The sequence below is a fragment of the Myotis lucifugus genome, unplaced genomic scaffold (genome assembly GCF_000147115.1).
Source record: "Myotis lucifugus unplaced genomic scaffold, Myoluc2.0 scaffold_7, whole genome shotgun sequence".
Taxonomy (NCBI): Eukaryota; Metazoa; Chordata; class Mammalia; order Chiroptera; family Vespertilionidae; genus Myotis; species Myotis lucifugus.
Window position 1 is genome coordinate 2,667,823 of NW_005871055.1, and position 17,888 is coordinate 2,685,710.

The 17,888-nt window shown below is 35.6% G+C and overlaps 1 protein-coding gene across 3 annotated transcripts in view; it reads right to left on the reverse strand.

The window, feature by feature from the left end:
- VWA8 (von Willebrand factor A domain containing 8) overlaps positions 1-17,888 on the reverse strand; it is a 366,788-nt gene that overhangs the window by 169,391 nt on the left and 179,509 nt on the right. For all 3 annotated transcript variants that reach the window (XM_023748236.1, XM_023748240.1, XM_006083505.3), the window contains 2 exons: positions 4,045-4,120; positions 2,036-2,171 (listed from right to left, as the gene is read on the reverse strand). In XM_023748236.1, coding sequence (XP_023604004.1) covers positions 2,036-2,171; positions 4,045-4,120 — 212 coding nt within the window. The remainder of the gene's footprint in view (positions 1-2,035; positions 2,172-4,044; positions 4,121-17,888) is intronic.

Genomic DNA, 17,888 nt, shown 5'->3' on the forward strand with positions numbered 1-17,888 from the left:
TCCAAAGCACACTCAAGGACAATCCAAACTTCCTTTAGTTTTTATCAAATCAGCAGCTGCATCACATTGCAGAGAACGTGCCATTATGCAGCTAAGGAGTGATTCCTATTCAAACTATTCACTCTGAAACTTGGCCAAAGAGAAAAATGGTCTTGAACACAGTCAACTCATTTGTGCAATGCTGATTTATTTCCAATGAAAAAATTCTACCATAGTTCTTAAAATAAGTAATCTTAGGGTGACTGGAGCTTTTTGTGTGCAAATGTTTAAGGTATTAAGGGACTTGAATACTATCATTAAATTGATAGTTGTGAAGCACCTGCAGTTTCATTTGAGTTTATTAAAACCTGAACTTGCACTTTTTTATGATACCAAAAACTAACCTTTCAATGTACCAAATAGTCTTAATAGTTTTAATGTTTGATCTCCATTAATTTTAGTAGTGGCAAATAATAAGGTATGTGGTCACAGGTAAAATTTAATTATTAATTAAAATAAAAAATGATAAAAAATGAAAAATTTAAAAAAGCAAAGAAAATAAAAAACAGAGCTCTAGAAGTGATGCTTTATGAAATCATGTTCAAAGGAGTTTCAGGGGCTCTTGTGTTTAAAACATTGTTTACACAATGGAGGGATAAGGACACATATGTAATACCTTAATCAATAAAGAAATTAAAAAAAATAAAACATTGTTTACAAATAGGAACAATCTGTCGAATCTCAGAAGGAAGGCTTGGGAGGGGGGGTGTTAGGGGGCTAGAAGGTGTCAATGGGGGAAAAAGGGGAATAAAGATTAAAACTAATAATAATAATAAAATAAAATATTGTTTACAATCAAACCTGAGTTTAAAAAGTATGATGACCCCTTTACTTCTAGACTATCTTTAAAAAAATGTATGAGAAAAAGGGTTACCAGGATATAATATCACTCTTAAACTACAATTTGTTTCAGCAATTCTTTCTTGCTTTCCATTTCACTGTCCTCATAATGCCTCTAAAAAGGGCAGGCAGAATTCTAATCCTGAGAGTCTGAATAATCTTTCTTGGAGATAGTATTCAGGCTGTCTGATTCAAATTCTCATTTTCCCCATAAATTCATTGTGAAACTGAAATGTTAGAATACTTTTATTAGTGCTGAGTTTCCCGGGCTCAGACACAGAAATTTTGTAATGACAATGCCCAAGAAGAACATCTCTGTGGTGATGCACTTGTACATTTTTAATAAGGGTGTTTTTTTTTTTATATGTTCTCTGTGAATACTGAAAATTTTAGTTTTCAGTCGCAACTTGTTTGGTTACTCTGCTATTGGTTATATATTTTCAATGGCTAGTTATAGATTGTGAAGTCTTTTCATGATACAAAATTTTTAAATTATAAACTAGAAAATTTTCTCACATTGCATTAGACAAACTTAACTTTTCTTTGTAGGTTAAACAGACTGATTAGATTCATCTACCTACATTTCCTCTAACAACAGGAATAAAATAAGTAAATAAAAGGAAGAAGATAATCTAAAAAGAGGATAACTTCTTCCTGTGGCAGGTGTGTATGTGTCTATAATATACCTGTGTATACACACACATCTATTCAAACACAAATGTGATAAATATATATAAAATAAAATACCCAGAAATTTTTATAATTATATTAAGATAATAAAGACATTAATTTTAATAGTGTAATAGAAACATGCTAGAGCTTTCAAAAATTCCAAGTAACAATAAAAGAAAATATATCACATAGTAACTGAGAGATGAATATAGTAAGGATTATATATTGGTAAGTTCAGAGTAGAAAAATTTGAAGTTGACCTGTCCTAAAACTACTATTGAAATTTTCAAAGATACACTCTGACTATAAAAAATGAAACTGAGAAAGCTAAGTTCAGACATTTGATTTTTGTAAATGACTGTCAGTACAGACAACTTGAACTTAGACTTGTTACTTGGAGATAAGGGGCCAGCAAAGGGTGTGATTGGATACCAGGGAGTAAAAGTTGCATATACTGACGGAAGAGTTGCTTTTTTATACTCACTTGCAACGATGCGTCTTCCATCTGCTAGAATCATTTCTCCATTTTCTACTAGAGTTTTTAAAATACAGGTGACATTTGTTGGGGCCTTGTCAGCCTCATCTACTACCAGAACATGACCCAACTTTACTGCTTTAACCTTTGAAGACAGAACATTTACCATAAACAAAAATGAAAGCAAACATTGAAAATTTCATCATTCAGTGCTTGGGATTTATAATAGCTGGTTAAGTTATGCATATACAGTCACAAAGAAAGTTTGTAGCAGAGCAGGAAACAAAATTTATGGATCTCCACAAAAAGCTTCTCATAGTTACTAAATTGCTAGCTCTACAGTAATTTATTTCCCTTTAGCAGTATAAGTATTCCTATGTTGGTGATGTCCACAACATATTACACACCAGACTAGGGGAGATTTAAAACAAGTATGACAAATAGAGAAATTAAAGTGTCATGGGGGTGGAGTGAGACATTACAACAAATGGTGGATTTCAGAACATTGCATTTGTTATGGCTCTGAAAGAGTATACAATTTTTACAGATCAGAATGGATTGTGAAGAGGTGGGTATTCAAGATAAAAGGTATCAATGGTCAAACTCAAGAAATCCTGAAGTATTCTGAGGGAAGAGTGAATAAGAATAGTCTATCTTGTCTGAAGCAGAGGTTAAATGTAAGAAAAGAGAATAGGGTCTGAAAGGGTAGATCAGGTCTCTACTACAAAAAAACATGTACTTTTCCTCACTAAGTAATGGGATGTAACTAAGATATATGAGTTCAGAAAATATCGGAATGGAGCTGGGAGCTATACTTTAGGACATTTAATCGGTCAGCAATAGGCAGAATCGACCAAAGGGGGATTAGCATAATTACCTGGTCCAAAAATGGTTTGGCACCTGATTTTAGAGAGAAAGTGGGGAAAATGGAAATAAACTCAAGAGTTTTTCAGAGGTATAATCTATAGTCTTGGCAACTGATTAGATGGGGAGAGGAGAAAGGAAAAAAATAAAAACTCGTAGGTCTTAGGTGATTGACTGAATGGTAACATTATGAAAAGAAAGGTAGAAGCTATGAAAACTCTTTAAAACATTTTTAGAGAATGGATAGGAAGAGACACTCAATGAATTTAACTGTAAACCCAAAGATTACATTTTTAAATAATAAGAAATATCTCATAACATAAAATGGGCCAAATCATAAATTTTTCTCATTACATAGTTTTGGCAAATAAATGTAAGGAAATACAGATTGTGAAGTAAGTGATTTCTTCTACCACAGATATTTTATTCCACATTCTTAAAAAACTGATACTTTTCTTTTTAATATCAGGGTAAAATTAAACTGAATTTAAAAAGAAGATAACTCATCAGCTTCTACCCCCAACCTCAGCCTTCACTTCTCTGTTCAGGGAGAGTCCGGCCCACACTGGGAGAATTCAGACAAGTTCCTAAAGTCTCCAGTCATTGGGGTCTGGATCACACAGGTTCTCATGATGGCTTATTGTGACACTGATGTAAAGGCATTTTCTACTCAGAGGGGTAGGCCAGGCAGGACAGGATTTCTTTGAGGCCTATGTGAGAAGCTGAGGAATAGCTCTTTCCAGTTGCCTAAAACATTTGGTTAATATCCTACTTATTAAAATCATTTTTAAAAGCATTCCAGAAGCATTATCTAATTTCAAACTCTACACATTTGAGGAAAAAAAAAAACACAGAAAACTTTTTTCTTTTTTAAATTCTGGAATGGAAAAGAAATCATTAGAGGATTTCAATCATTCCCTAAATCTCTCACTCTGGAGAGAGAACAGAGTAAGAAACCATGTTATTTTCCCCAAATAATTTACAATTAAACATCCACTCCCCACATGACGTCAATGAGTGCTTTCCAGTTAAGACTGAAATATATTGGAATCTATGGGAGATTCCATACTCCCCTTACTCAAAGGCTGAAAGACAACTACCATTAAAAAAAACAAACACACAGTAGAGAATATTCATATAATTGGATTACTAACCAAAGGTGAGTCTTCATACACAATAAGTCCATCTTTAACAGAAGGCTGAAGAGTAAGGCTTTGTACCGTGATGTCCCTAAAGTGAAACCAACACAATTTATAGTTAGGAAATACACTGACATTTGATCATGAATAAATATAGAACACAAGAACACTTCCTATTTTCTTTTTCTTCATTATCCTGTCTTTCACCAAATAAATAAAAATAGCAGATGGAATTCTATTCAGCAACAGTATTTTATAGATGTAAATATAAATTATAAGGATTTGGAAATCAATCCAGGTTTATAAATTATCCAAGTTCTTTACTTCTCTTTTTCCTTCCAGATAAAAAAACTGATCACTTCTCTTTCCTTGTGACCATTTCACTCCTCAAAATCACCACCTGATAGTGAAGAAGAGAAATTAAAAATATATATTTGTATGATATATACCAGGGGTGGGCAACCCATGGCGTGCCAGTAACTTTTGCTGGCACTCGAAACCCTCTCTTATAATCTTCCATTTACAATTTTTTTCTTAATATCGACTTTTTTATTTTTCAGATAAATTCAGTGTAGGTGCATCTTAGATAATTTTACATAACAAGTTATCTTAAAGACCATAGACATGGATTGACGAGAGAGGGGAAGAGCAATTTCTATGCCTCTGCCTTAACTCTCCCTGCCTTCCTAGATCTGACCAGTGTTTTTGTTTCATACACATATGCTTGTGAATCTTTGTTCTCAGTGATGAATTTTGTTAAGTCTCGTAATAGGAGTAGCCTGACGGATGAAAGTAGTAGCTTGTGCATATCTCTGAAGGTCACGAAATATAAACCTGATGTAAAATCTCTGTCATCAGTGATGCAGCAGCAAAAGTCCCACGGATAATATCAAATGAAGTCATAAAGTTTTCTGTCAGACTATCAGTGTACATGTATACATTAAAAAATAAATGTATTTTTCATCATCATATACTATGTTTTTGTCGCTCCAATGAATTTTATTATTTCTTCAAGGTTCTTCACATACGTACACCTTAAGAGATATCAAGTAGGCGTAACATGTTCTCAAAAAATTAGAGTTGGCATGCAGAAGAATTTTTGAGTCAGAGATTTTGTTGGTTTTGGCACGCACTCACAAAAAGGTTGCCCACCCCTGATATATACATTATAAATATTATTTTAAAATAACTTTGATGGTGAGTTTGGTGATGACTGGAATGTTGACATGCCAATTAAAGCAAGTCTATGAATTACGTCTGGGCCTGGCCCAATCTGCCATCATTAGGCAAAAGCCAGAATACTTCACCTCACTCCAGGACCCAAGGGATTTTAAACACATCTGCTGTGATCACGGCAATTAATTTTATTTTCTTAAATTTACCTGTTCCTCTTTTCCTGACTCCTCCTTTTAGATATTCAGAAGTATTAATAGTAAGCTGTCTTGATGCTATGTACTCCTCACTGAGGAAATATGTTCACTCCACCCATGATTATTCTTGTAAAAAATGTGTTCATAAGCTGCAGTTGATAGATAGATCCAGACATTTTTAAGGGAATCAATTTTATATCTTCACATTTTATGTATGCTCTATCTTAAAAAAATTATCCTACAGCCATCTTGATCACATCATACAGAGAATTCAATTACTTTTAAATGTAACTCCTTTCTTTACAAGACTTCAAAGTGGTTTTTTCAAACTACCCTACCACTTATTCGAAGTAAAATATACAGTTACAATGGTGTTGTTCTGAGTACCTACTATGTGTAAGACACTACTTGGAATGGGAACTTCAGACTTTAGTGATAAAACATACTTTTGAAACTTCTACCCAAATTCCAGATTTTACTATAATTTATCAAAATTATAAAATGTCTATCCATTAGAAAAAAATATATGAAAATCACAAACAAAGCAAACTTCATATATAAGTCAAATTTTTTTTTTGCTTTAGCAAAATATAGTTAATCAAAATCAGTCCACTGCTTTAAGAGCCAGTAGAGAGGAGGTGAAAAGAAAACTTGAAAATCAGAGCAATCAGGATTTAAATTCTGGTTCTTGCCAATTATTGTCATATGATCTTGGGTTAAGTAATAACACCCACCCAGGAGGCTCACTGACAGCACTTGGAAAGCATCTAGCACAGCATATGGCAGGTAAAAAGTGCACTTACCAGTATATGTCAGCTTTAACTATTTCCTGTTATCATTATTGCTGCTCTTATGACTGAAAGTTACTTGCCTGTCTAACTTCTAATTGATCTTCAAGTTCTTAACGTAGACAGTACTTACAGAGAATCCCCTCACTTACCCTTTTCAGGCCGGGTTAGGTAGCTTTGCTGTCTATTCCTCCTGAGCCCTGGATCTCTCCCTGTTTTAGCCCTTAACAACTTATAGTGTAGCTGCTTATTTTAATATCTGTCTTTCTACACAGATGGTAAGATTTAAGAATGTAGACCCTCTACCTTGATCTACCTTGTCCCTCACCCTGTCCCCAGCATCTAATGGATGTCTGGCTCACAGGAAGAATTTAATAAGTATTTATTGAATAAATGAATGCATGAATGAAATGAACAAAAATGCTAAAAGTTGAAAAATCAACCATAGCTTATAGTACAACATACAGTATATGAACTTTCAAATTTATTGGATCATGGAACACTTTTTTTAAAATAGAGAATCTGGAACTACAGAACCCATTTTCATAAATGTTTAGTTTGATTAAGGCTGATTCTTTTAGAGGTAAGGAACCCTCCTTATTCATTTATAAGTGTGTATTAGAAAGTACAGTCATGTTGAGAAGTACATTTAGGGTTCACTAGTCAAGGGACTAAGAGGCAGAATTTTTATGTCTGTCATAGACTCCAACTGAGTTAAATTCCACTTATTATTGTAGCAGGAAACTTTGGGCATGAGCAGGGATGCTGGCAGTATAACTACTGACATTAAGAATTTCTAGACTACTTGCCCTATTTGCACCTAACTTGAAAGGCTTCTCCCTCTAACTTGACCAAATGGTGACTGATTTCTTTAGTTAATTCCCCGGCAGTCTAGCATGCTGCCATACCTGACCCCTATTCCAAGCTCCCAACCCATGATCCAGGCTCTCATGGAGCTAGTCCTATGATTTACTGCTTCCGAGGATCCTAGCACTACACTTTACAAAGCATCTATTATTATTCTTTAAACTTCACTAAAATTCAAATTTAAATGTGTCTAAAAGAAAGCCTTGGGTGATGTTAAGGAAAGTGAAAATAACTTGTGGCAATTTATTGGCACTTATTAACTTTTAGTATGAATAAAATAATTCTTATGCAATATAGTAATATATAGTCGTATATTCATTTTCTGTATTCCTAGATCTTACTGTAGGACATACTTTATGCTATCTTCTGCTAAAAATTAATTTTTAGAGTTTAAAAACAACCAAGAACAGGATTTAATTAACCTTACTTAAATTCACTATTGATATTCTAGCAATACAGAAGGGGGTAGGTGAGGAATAGAAAATGATGTGTTCACACGGATTTATATAGCAATATAGTGAATTTCTCACTTCAGCTGTCACATATTTAATAAGCAACAACATAACACATTCCAGCACCAAAATGGAAAAGGAACTCATATCATTGGTGGTAGAAAGGAAATTTAGTTACCTTAAGAATGCTTCATAGCAGATTAATAATAGGAAATTCAAGCTGAATTCCAACTTTAAAAAGGCAAATAAAATTGCTCTATAACACATGGATACTGATATCATGCTATCTGTCAAAACAGATTTCTGAAAAGACTTCTGCCCAGAAATCAAAACCACAAGCACAAACCAGATGACTTCCAAAAGGGACTATAAATGAGGATAAATACAAATGGGAATTTATAAAAGTGATTTTTGTCCTGTTCTTGGTCCTTTTGTCTTATACATGAAAAGAAAAGCAAAGGCTAGTAAAATACATAAAATGAAAATTAATTTTAAAAAGTAGGCTAAGTTTGCACCTCCCTGGAGACCCAAGAGCTAGTGCACCCAGTGGACAGCATCAGACCATACCAGATTACAACTCCATACATCCATAAGCAACACACTCAAGGGGCAGACTCAGTGAGCACCAAAGCTCCACTGATGCAAGTCCTGCTCCATAGGGGTATCTCCTGCACAGCAGCTCTCCCACTGTAGCCGCAGCTGGTCCTCACAGCAATTGGCCTGTAGGTCAATTCCTCCCAGTGACACCAACAGCAATCAAGACTCAACCACAACAAGATTGTGCACACAGTCCACAAAGGGGCGCACCTACTGTGCCCAGCTCAGGGAACGGGGGAGGCTAAGCCACTGGGCCCTATAGGACACTTACTATACAAGGCCACTCTACCTACTCCAGGAGATAAAGCAGCTCTACCCAATACAGGGAAGCAGCCAAAATGCGAAGATAAAGAAACAGGTCACAATGAAAGAAATGGAAGAAAGCTAACTACTGGATACAGAGTTCAAAACCACGGTTATAAGGAGACTCAAGAATCTTCATGAAATCCAAGGAACTTAGTGAGACTTTCAAGGATCTTAGAATGCCAAATATATGGAAAAAGACCAGTCAGTAATTAAGGATACACTGACTGAAACAAAAAATAACATTAAGGAATTCAGCAGAATAGAGGATTCCAAGAATAAAATCAATGATTTGAAATATGAAAAAGGAAAAAACAGTCAGAAGAGAAAAAAAAAAAGAATCCAAAAATATGAAGATAATGTAATGAGCCTCAGGGACAACTTCAAGTGTACCAACATTCTTATTATGGGGGTGTCAGAAGAAGAGAGGAGCAAGATATTGAAAACCTATTTGAACAAATAATGACAGAAAACTTGCCCTACCTGGTGAGAGAAATAGATTTATAAGTCCAAGAAGCACAGAGAGTCCCAAACAAGAGGAACCCAAAGAGGACCACACCAAGACACATCAAAATTAAAATGCCAAGAGCTAAAGATAAAGAGAGAATCTTAAAAGCAGCAAGAGAAAACCAGTTAGTTACCTGCAAGGGAGCACCCCTATGACTGTCAGCTGATTTCTCAACAGAAACTATGCAGGCCAGAAGAGAGTGACAAGAAATATTCAAAGTGATGAATAGCAAGGATCTACAACCAAGATTACTATAGCCAGCAAAGCTATCATCTAGAATTGAAGGTCAGATAAAGAGCTTCCCAGTCAAGAAAAAGCTAAAGGAGTTCATCAGCACCAAACCAGTACTACATGAAATATTGAAGAGTATTCTTTAAGAAGAGGAAGAAGAAGAAAAAGATAAAACATATGAACAATAAAATGGCAATAAATACATATCAATAATTGAATCTAAAAATAAAAATAAATGAGTAAGAAATCTAAGAAACAGAATAAACTGGTGAATAAAATAGAATCAGAGGCATGGAAATGGAACAGACTAAAAATTCTCAGAGGGAAGGGGAGTAAAAGGGGCAGGAAGAGATTTAACAAAGATCTTATAATCATATATGCATTACCTATGGACAGAGACAATAAGATGACGAAGGCCTGGGGTGGGGCGGGAACCGGGTGGAGAGGGGAAATGGGGGGGGAAAAGAAGGACATCTGTAATACTTGCAACAATAAAGATTTTAAAATAAATAAATAAATAAATAAATAAATAAATAACTGACAAAAGGAAAAAAAAGTAGACTGACTTATATTTCAGTAAGTTTCTCTGATTATGTAAGAATAGAAACAGTCCACTATCTTCAGCATGGTACTTAATACAGGAAGAAAGATTGTTTTACAGATATCCTACAACATTATAAACTTCCACTTTGTAAGTTATACGGTGACCACTGTTGTCACAGGTAGCACAGTGACTCAAAGACTGATTCTTTTTCAGAGTATCTGATTACAATTATTGCTCTGTATTTATGGGCATCATGGATCAAAAGAAATTAATTTTCCACACAAATAAGTAATAACCCTAGGAGAACATTTTATTTGTTACAATTTCCATTCTATTATGATTTGTTTCTCCCAGGAACAGCTTTGAAATATAAGCTTATAAAAGTTTAAATAGAGTCAACAATTTCAACACTACTAGGAGAAGAAAAGTTAAAGCACATCTAGTCACATTTCCTCAGTCTGAGGTTTAACAAAGATATGGCTTCTCAGTACATAACAGTTACCAGTATACTTAATGAACTAATTAAATGTTCCTGCTGACATTTATGTTAGCACCAATTGTTCTCACTTCTTACAAACTGAAGCTGTGTATCAATTAAACTCTGTGTTAATAAAGGGGCTACTCAATGAAATATGGTGCTAAACTGTAGTCTTCTTTAAATCTGTGACTTTAAAGTTTTTTTTAAATAGGAGTAATTAATGTTTCAATAGTAATTTTAAATTATTCCAGAAGCAATAAAAGTAATTAGATTGTATAAGGACCAGGTTTTTTGTTCGGTTGGTTTTTTTAAAGTCAAAAGAAACAAAGAAAATTGGCTTTTAGAGAGCAAGCACCATCTGTCCTGACATGGTGCTTGTGAAGGTACAGTAAGCTAATATCCTCTAATTTACTGAGGTGCAAGAGATCTCAAAACAGTGATGTTTATTTTGAGGATGATATCTTAGTGAGTAGTATTTTAATTGGTTTATAGTTAACTTTCTTTTAGAAAAATGATAGTTAAACACAAGAGTGAAGGAAGAAATAGACACAGAGTTTCAAATAGCTGACAAGAATCTTATCTAACTTTATAGTTCATTAAAATAAATATGGCTATAGCCAGAGTCCACTCAGTAATACAAGCCAAACATGAGAAAGAAAAGATATGATATGGCATATTGGAGGCATTTAATAAATTAAGAATTAATCTATATTTACAAACATTCTGGGCTATCTACTGAATAGTGGTAGCATACCACCTTCCTACCCCTGTGTATAAAAGGCAAGTTTCTTTCACCATGTTGGGAAAGAAACTTCCCAGGCCCTCAAAGAGAGACAATAGTGCTGCCATCCAATACAAAAAGAGAAAGAGTAAGCTATAATTACTGCAGTGATAATGAAAAACCAGCAATGGCCTAAATCTGAATCCGTCTAGTTTGGTCAATCACTTAACCTCTGAAAGCCCAAGATTACTCATCTCTACATAGGGAATTAAAACAAAACATATGAGGGAATACAGTAGAGTAAAAGGTAAGGAAGATAAAAGTGGAGAGAGAAATAGTATTATAATGTGTGTTTTGAGAGAAAAGTCCTTTTAGTGAGGTAAAATATAATTTCTATCAAAGTGAATGAAAAGTCTCTACCTCTTCAAATAGTTGTTTTAGAGGACAAATAGTTTATGTAGTAGTCAATCACTCATCACTAACATGTCCAGATGGAGAAAATCCTAACAAACCATAAAAGGAAGGAAGACAATCTTTATTAATAAACGCGTAATATGCTAATTAGACCGGACAGCCAAACGACCTTCCGGACGTCATTTCGGACAAAGCTGCGGTGGAGGCAGAGGCAGAGGCGGTTAGGGGCGATCAGGCAGGCAGGCAGGCAGAGTGGTTAGGGGTGATCAGGCAGGCAGGCAAGTGGTTAGGGGCAATGAGGCAGGCAGGTGAGTGGTTAGGGGTGATGAAACAGGCAGGCAAAGTGGTTAGGGTGCGATCAGGCAAGCAGGCAGGCCAGCGGTTAAGATCCAGCAGTCCCAGATTGCGAGAGGGATGTCCCCCGAGGGGCCCTGGATTGTGAGAGGGTGCAGGCTGGGCTGAGGGACTCCCCCCCCCAACCTGTGCACAAATTTCATGCACGGGGCCTCCAGTGGGGGATATTTGTGAATGCAAGTCTACTGTGATACAACACTTTGCATTTCAGAGGTAGGTTCTTGCTGGGAAGAGCAGGGGAAAAATAGCCACAGCAAAACAATCATCTGATGGAAGCTAAACATTTCAAAATATGCTCCGTTTTCAAAATCTGCTTACCCTTCCACTACATCTTCTAGCACTATATAGACACAATTTTAAAAAGTCCTCATATTCAAAGCCACGTGATAATCAAGTCTTCTAACAAACTCTGAAAGTTTTGTAAGTTGTCTAGCATTTAAAAAGAAAGTAAGTCTACTGAAACAGTACATTGAGAAATTGGAACTGCCCGGCTGGTGTGACTCAGTTGGTTGAGTATCATCCCATGCACCAGGAGGTCGCCAGTTCAATTCCTGGTCAGAGCACATGCCCCTGTTGCAGGCTCAATCCCCAGTAGGTGTTGTGCAGGAGGCAGCCAAAGATGTTTCTCATAGTTGTTTCTATCTCCTCCCCCTCCCATTTCCTGTCTCTGAAATTAATAAAAATATATTTTAATAAAGAGAAGAGCCCTAACCGGTTTGGCTCAGTGGATAGAGCGTTGGCCTGTGGACTGAAGGGTCCCAGGTTCGATTCCAGTCAAGGGCATGTACCTTGGTTGCTGGCACATACCCAGTAGGGAGTGTGCAGGAGGCAGCTGATCGATGTTTCTTTCTCATCGATGTTTCTGACTCTCTATCCCTCTCACTTTCTCTCTATAAAAAATCAATAATATATATATATATATATATAGTTATATATATATAAAAGAGAGAAGAAAGTGCATCTATTAACTTTACTCTTAAAACTAACTTTCTAGCCTGGTAAATTTTAGGAACTCAAAATGACCTAATTTCTTTGTACATACTTCATTTATCCTCTTCCAGATAAAAATGAAAGTGCCCAAACTCTTTGTTTTTCTTTTCCCGTCATTAAAAAATACATTTTCTAATCAGTTTTTTAAAAGGAATAGAAAAATGAAATGCAGATTAAAATGCAATTGAATGAATGTGCAAAGATGCACACACAAGATGAAATCACAATGTGAGGCTGGTGAATACTGTATCCACTAGATAAATCTTTTTTTTAAAAAAATACATTTTATTGATTTTTTACAGAGAGGAAGGGAGAGGGATAGAGAGTTAGAAACATCGATGAGAGAGAAACATCGATCAGCCGCCTCCTGCACACCTCCTACTGGGGATGTGCCTGCAACCAAGGTACATGCCCTTGACCGGAATCGAACCTGGGACCCTTCAGTCCGCAGGCCGACGGTCTATCCACTGAGCCAAACCAGTAAGGGCTCCACTAGATAAATCTTTATCAGAAATAGTATAGTACCTAGTAATTTATGTATTTTTTAAAAGACTCACCACTTGGGTAACAACATAAAAGTGTTACAAAGAGTCAAAATTTAATAAGTGACCAATTTTATAATATCAGGACATTCCAGAATCACTCATTCAACAAATATTTATTGAACACCTACTAATGGGCACTGCTTTAGATGTTGAAGAAGTGTCTGTGAACAAAAGAGGTAAAAAATTCCTTTCCTTGATGAACTTAGATCAGTGGTTTTCAACTGGTGTGCCACAAGAATTTTAAAAAATGCAATACCTGACTATTTAGTCAGAGGCACTGACCTCTTTTCCCTTAGATTGTCAAATAAAAAAATGACAACAGCCAACACAACAACAGCCATCTGGTGTGACTGAATCAAAATTATACCTATTTTTTTGTCAGATCAGCAAAAAAGATATATTTTTGGTGTGCTGCCAAATTTTAGAAATTAGATTATGTATGCTGTAGGACGAAAAAGGTTGAAAATCGCTGACTTATATTTATATCATATTTAAGTGGACTTACTAATTGTACTATACTAATAATGTACTACCTTTGATACAGTATGAACTAGATCTTGCATAAGATTAACTACAGGCAACTCAAAGAAATTAAGTTAAAATAAGTACTTTTGATCACCAACACATGATAAACTAGCCCGCTGCTATTTAAGTCCACCAGAAGAGGCATCTCCATGAAGATGGCGAGGCATGTCTCTTTTGGTTAATAACCCCAAATACATTTTTCACATAATCTTACTGTATAATTTGCATTTTGTAAACCTCATAAAATTATTTGGTACATTATAACCTGTGAATTATTTTATCCTCATTTCTGGTTATTCATCAACTAGAAAAAATTCCCAATGCTCCCATTTTAAATGTATCACACTTTAACTACTTGAGTCAAATAAAAAGTATGTAAATTATATTTGGAGAATTCTTAACTTAAAGGAAATCTATGTTTAAGATTTCTGTAATTTACCTATTTTAAATTTTTATGAACGATTTTCTTAAAGGAAAACACCAGTGTATCATAAAAAAATATATTGCCTTTAGCAGCAGAAGTTAAATAGTTTCTTTCAACTCCAGCCTATTTTCCAATGTCATTGTAATGGTAGAGGAGAAGGAACAAATACAATTGAGGAATTAGAGGGCAGAGGGCAGAAACTGCCCTGAAAGCACATCACTTTGTCATCTTTGTTTTATCTTAAAGTTTGGTGGAGATTTTGACTGCTATTCCATAATATACCCAGTTGTTTCCATACAAAAATGTTTAAGTCACCACTAGGAAAACAGCAACAAGGAGCTGCTATCCTGAGCCAACCCCTCTGGAAACTGGGTGGAGCTGAAGACAGCTGATGCTGCAGAGCAAGTTCAACATCTGGCTGCCTTTCTCTTCTGGTATCTATCACTTTTCTTGAACCCAAAATTAAATAAATGAGTGGTTTAAGATGGCAGTTATCCTTTTCATTGCTTTATGCACTATGTCAGGATAAGCACTGTGGAGAGCCACCAGAATGATGCTGAGAAGGCTGTATGCACAGCACTTTCCGCCTTGTGCTGGTTGGGCACTTCTGCACCATTTAAAGATATCAAATAGCTATGTCATCTTGGGAATGAAAAATTCGCCCATCTCTTGGGCAATCTCTACTCTTTCAGGATGAATATGAGGGTGTGCTTCATTTGTCCTATCTGTCATTTGAGTGTACGTATTATTGCTATTTAAGTTTATTCAGAAAATCTCCAAAACCACAACAAAAAGAAAATAATTACTTAATTATAGATGAAATTTTTTTTAAAGGCATTATTAGAGGCAAAAGACTAGAAATAGGCTACTGTCTATCAAGTGCTACTCAAATGTCAATCTACTCAGGGAGGATCTCTGGCCAACCTATTAAATATCTTAAACCCTATGCCTGTCCCCTTCCCTGCTTCATTTTTTCCCATAGGTATATTTAATATTATCCACCCCTCCCACCTTTCCTCTATCCCTCCCTCCCTCCTTCTCTCTCTCACCAGCAACTAGAATATACACATGAAGGCTGGGGGTAATCACTCATGCTTAGAAATCACTCATAACAGATGTTCAACCATGTTTGTTGAGAGGACACATTCTAGTCAGCTACCTCAGTTATGCACCCTGAGGCCTGCAAACTGAGTAGCTGGTCACTCCTTAAAGCACTTACATACCTGTTTGTACTTCTCTTAGAAAGTGTTTTCTTCCCTTCTCCTGCCTTTGCCTAACAAACTGCTAAGGCCCATTCCTAAAGGCTCAGTTCAAATGTGGCCTCCTCTTTGAAGCACTCCTTATTGCTCACTACTATCCTCCCAGTTGAAATAATTGTTCCGTAAAAAGTACTTTACACTTAAGAAACATTTCAGTTATTCATATAACTGTCCCCTTACAAGGCATATCATCTATAGGCAAGGGGATATCATCCTTTTTTTTTTATGTGTCTAGTGCCTATTATCATGCTTCATGCCTTTTAGGTATGCAATAAATGTTTGCCCTAAGAATGAATGAATGCATGAGTATATTACTGCTAGAGGTAGAGCAGATTATTAAGCATGAAGTGTTATAATATGAATAATTCAAAGGTATGCTCTCAAGAAGCTCACATGACAGAGAGATACAAGACAATTAAATATTATTCATGTAAGAGCTATAATAGAAATAAAAACTAAGTTCAGAGGAGAAGGCAATTAATTCTGACTAAAGAGAACCAGGTCTCAATGACTGAAAATGACTTTAACTGGCAGGGACGAGTAGAAGGTGCTTCAGGAAGAGGGAGAGATGAACACAGAAATTTGGAGGTATAAGAGAAGCTGAGGACACTGAGTATGTCTAGAATCTACATAGTGTGGAGGGGAGTGGACCTGGCTAGGGTGAGGAGTCAGTGTACAGTTTTCTTAAATATCACACTCAACAGTAGGACTTGCCCTTCATGGAAATGAAGGACCAATAACCTATCCATTTCAGAGACAGGACTCTTACTGGATGTCTCAAAGATGGATAGGAGGGATGCATTAATTAATTTGTTTACTAAATGTGTATCGAACATTCACCGTACTCCAGACATCATGCTGGAAGGAGACAGCTCAAAGACAAATCCTTGCCCTTAAGGAGAGCTCACTGTCTGGAGGGGGAGACAGAGGTGGGAGCATGTAATTATGATAAAGAATGACATGTATAACAGCAGAGCCTGTTCTAGGCCAGGGGCTCTAAACATGCTATCAATAAAAGAGTTTTCTTTTAAGAAGATACATTCTAAAATATAGAAAAATAAAAACAAAAAATGAGGTAAAGATGAAAACAATACCTTAAAAACAGTACCTTAAAAATAGTTTTAGATTTTGTTAATAATACAAAAAAACTTTTTATTCTCATTAAAAGTTAAAGAAGGCTTTTTGGAGAGAACAATGTGATTGATACACTTTGTTTGTGTGATTTAAAGGTCTAGTCCTAATTCAGTTTATTTTTATACTTGTCTTAATGACTATTATAGCTGAAAAGAGTTCACAAAGACATGTAGATCTAAACAGAAGAAGCACAATACTCCACTCCCTATGGGTCAACATAAATTTCATTTAACAAACATACAAAGGTTTTTATTACAATTAGGCTTGGGAATTTCCATTTTTCATAATGACAATCAGTGATTTTGTAAACTAATTTGAAAGTGCCACATTTTATATTTTGAACAAATGGGTCACTGAAACTATTCCTTTATAAAGTTTTTTAAACATGTTAGGAAATTGTATTTCAAATTGAGACATGAGACTATGTAGTTAAAAGATTTTCACAGTCAGTTCCTATCTCATTACAAAATATTTCAATAAGTCTGGCTTTAAGGGTCTTAAATTATTTCTATGCTATATCACACTGGAGACATCATGCTTTGTGCAAGACTACTTTCTACTTCCTTATGGCAATGCTTTGTTTTGAATACTTAAGTATTAGTAACATTATTCAGGTAAGACAGCAGCAGAATTTTTAAGTCTTTGGTGGAAAATATCCAATTATATACACTGTCACTGAGAGTTGTTAAAAAAATCACATTCAGAATGTGTGTCTGTATGTCTGTGTTCTGATATAAAGACACCTTTGTTATTACAGATTGGAAAGCCTGCAGCGCTACCCCTGCTTTATTCCATTTCCTCAGCTGCAGGTTCAGCTCTGCCCAGTTCCTGATTTCCATTCTAATTAGAGAATGAGATACATGACACATTGGTCATGCTCAAAGAGGTTATACATCTTATATTTAGGAATTTATGACAAGCCTCATATATGTCTGCCTTTTCCCCCTTCATTTCTTGATTATCACACCAATATTCCCACCAGTACCAGCATCCCTGGTAACACTGTTTCCCCAGGGTGAGATGCTAGCAAGGTGTTGGCTGTCCTATTCTAAACTGTCACTAGCCCAAGTTCTGACAACCCGCTAGTCACTGCAATCTGTAATCCTTTATGGATCCACCCTATACTGAGTCAATTCACCCTCTGAGTCTCCAGAACAGACGAAGCTGCTAAATTGCCATAATGCCTTCCTGCAAATCCCACAATTACGAAGGTAGTAACTGTTGCCAAGCTTAATGTTTCTGAATTCTAGTCCCCAATTAGTTTCCCATTTACTTCCTATCACATTGCCCTTTAAAAATGTTTGTACCGTTTCCATTAAGGCATTGATCTTTTTCTGTTTATTGAATTATTTGTT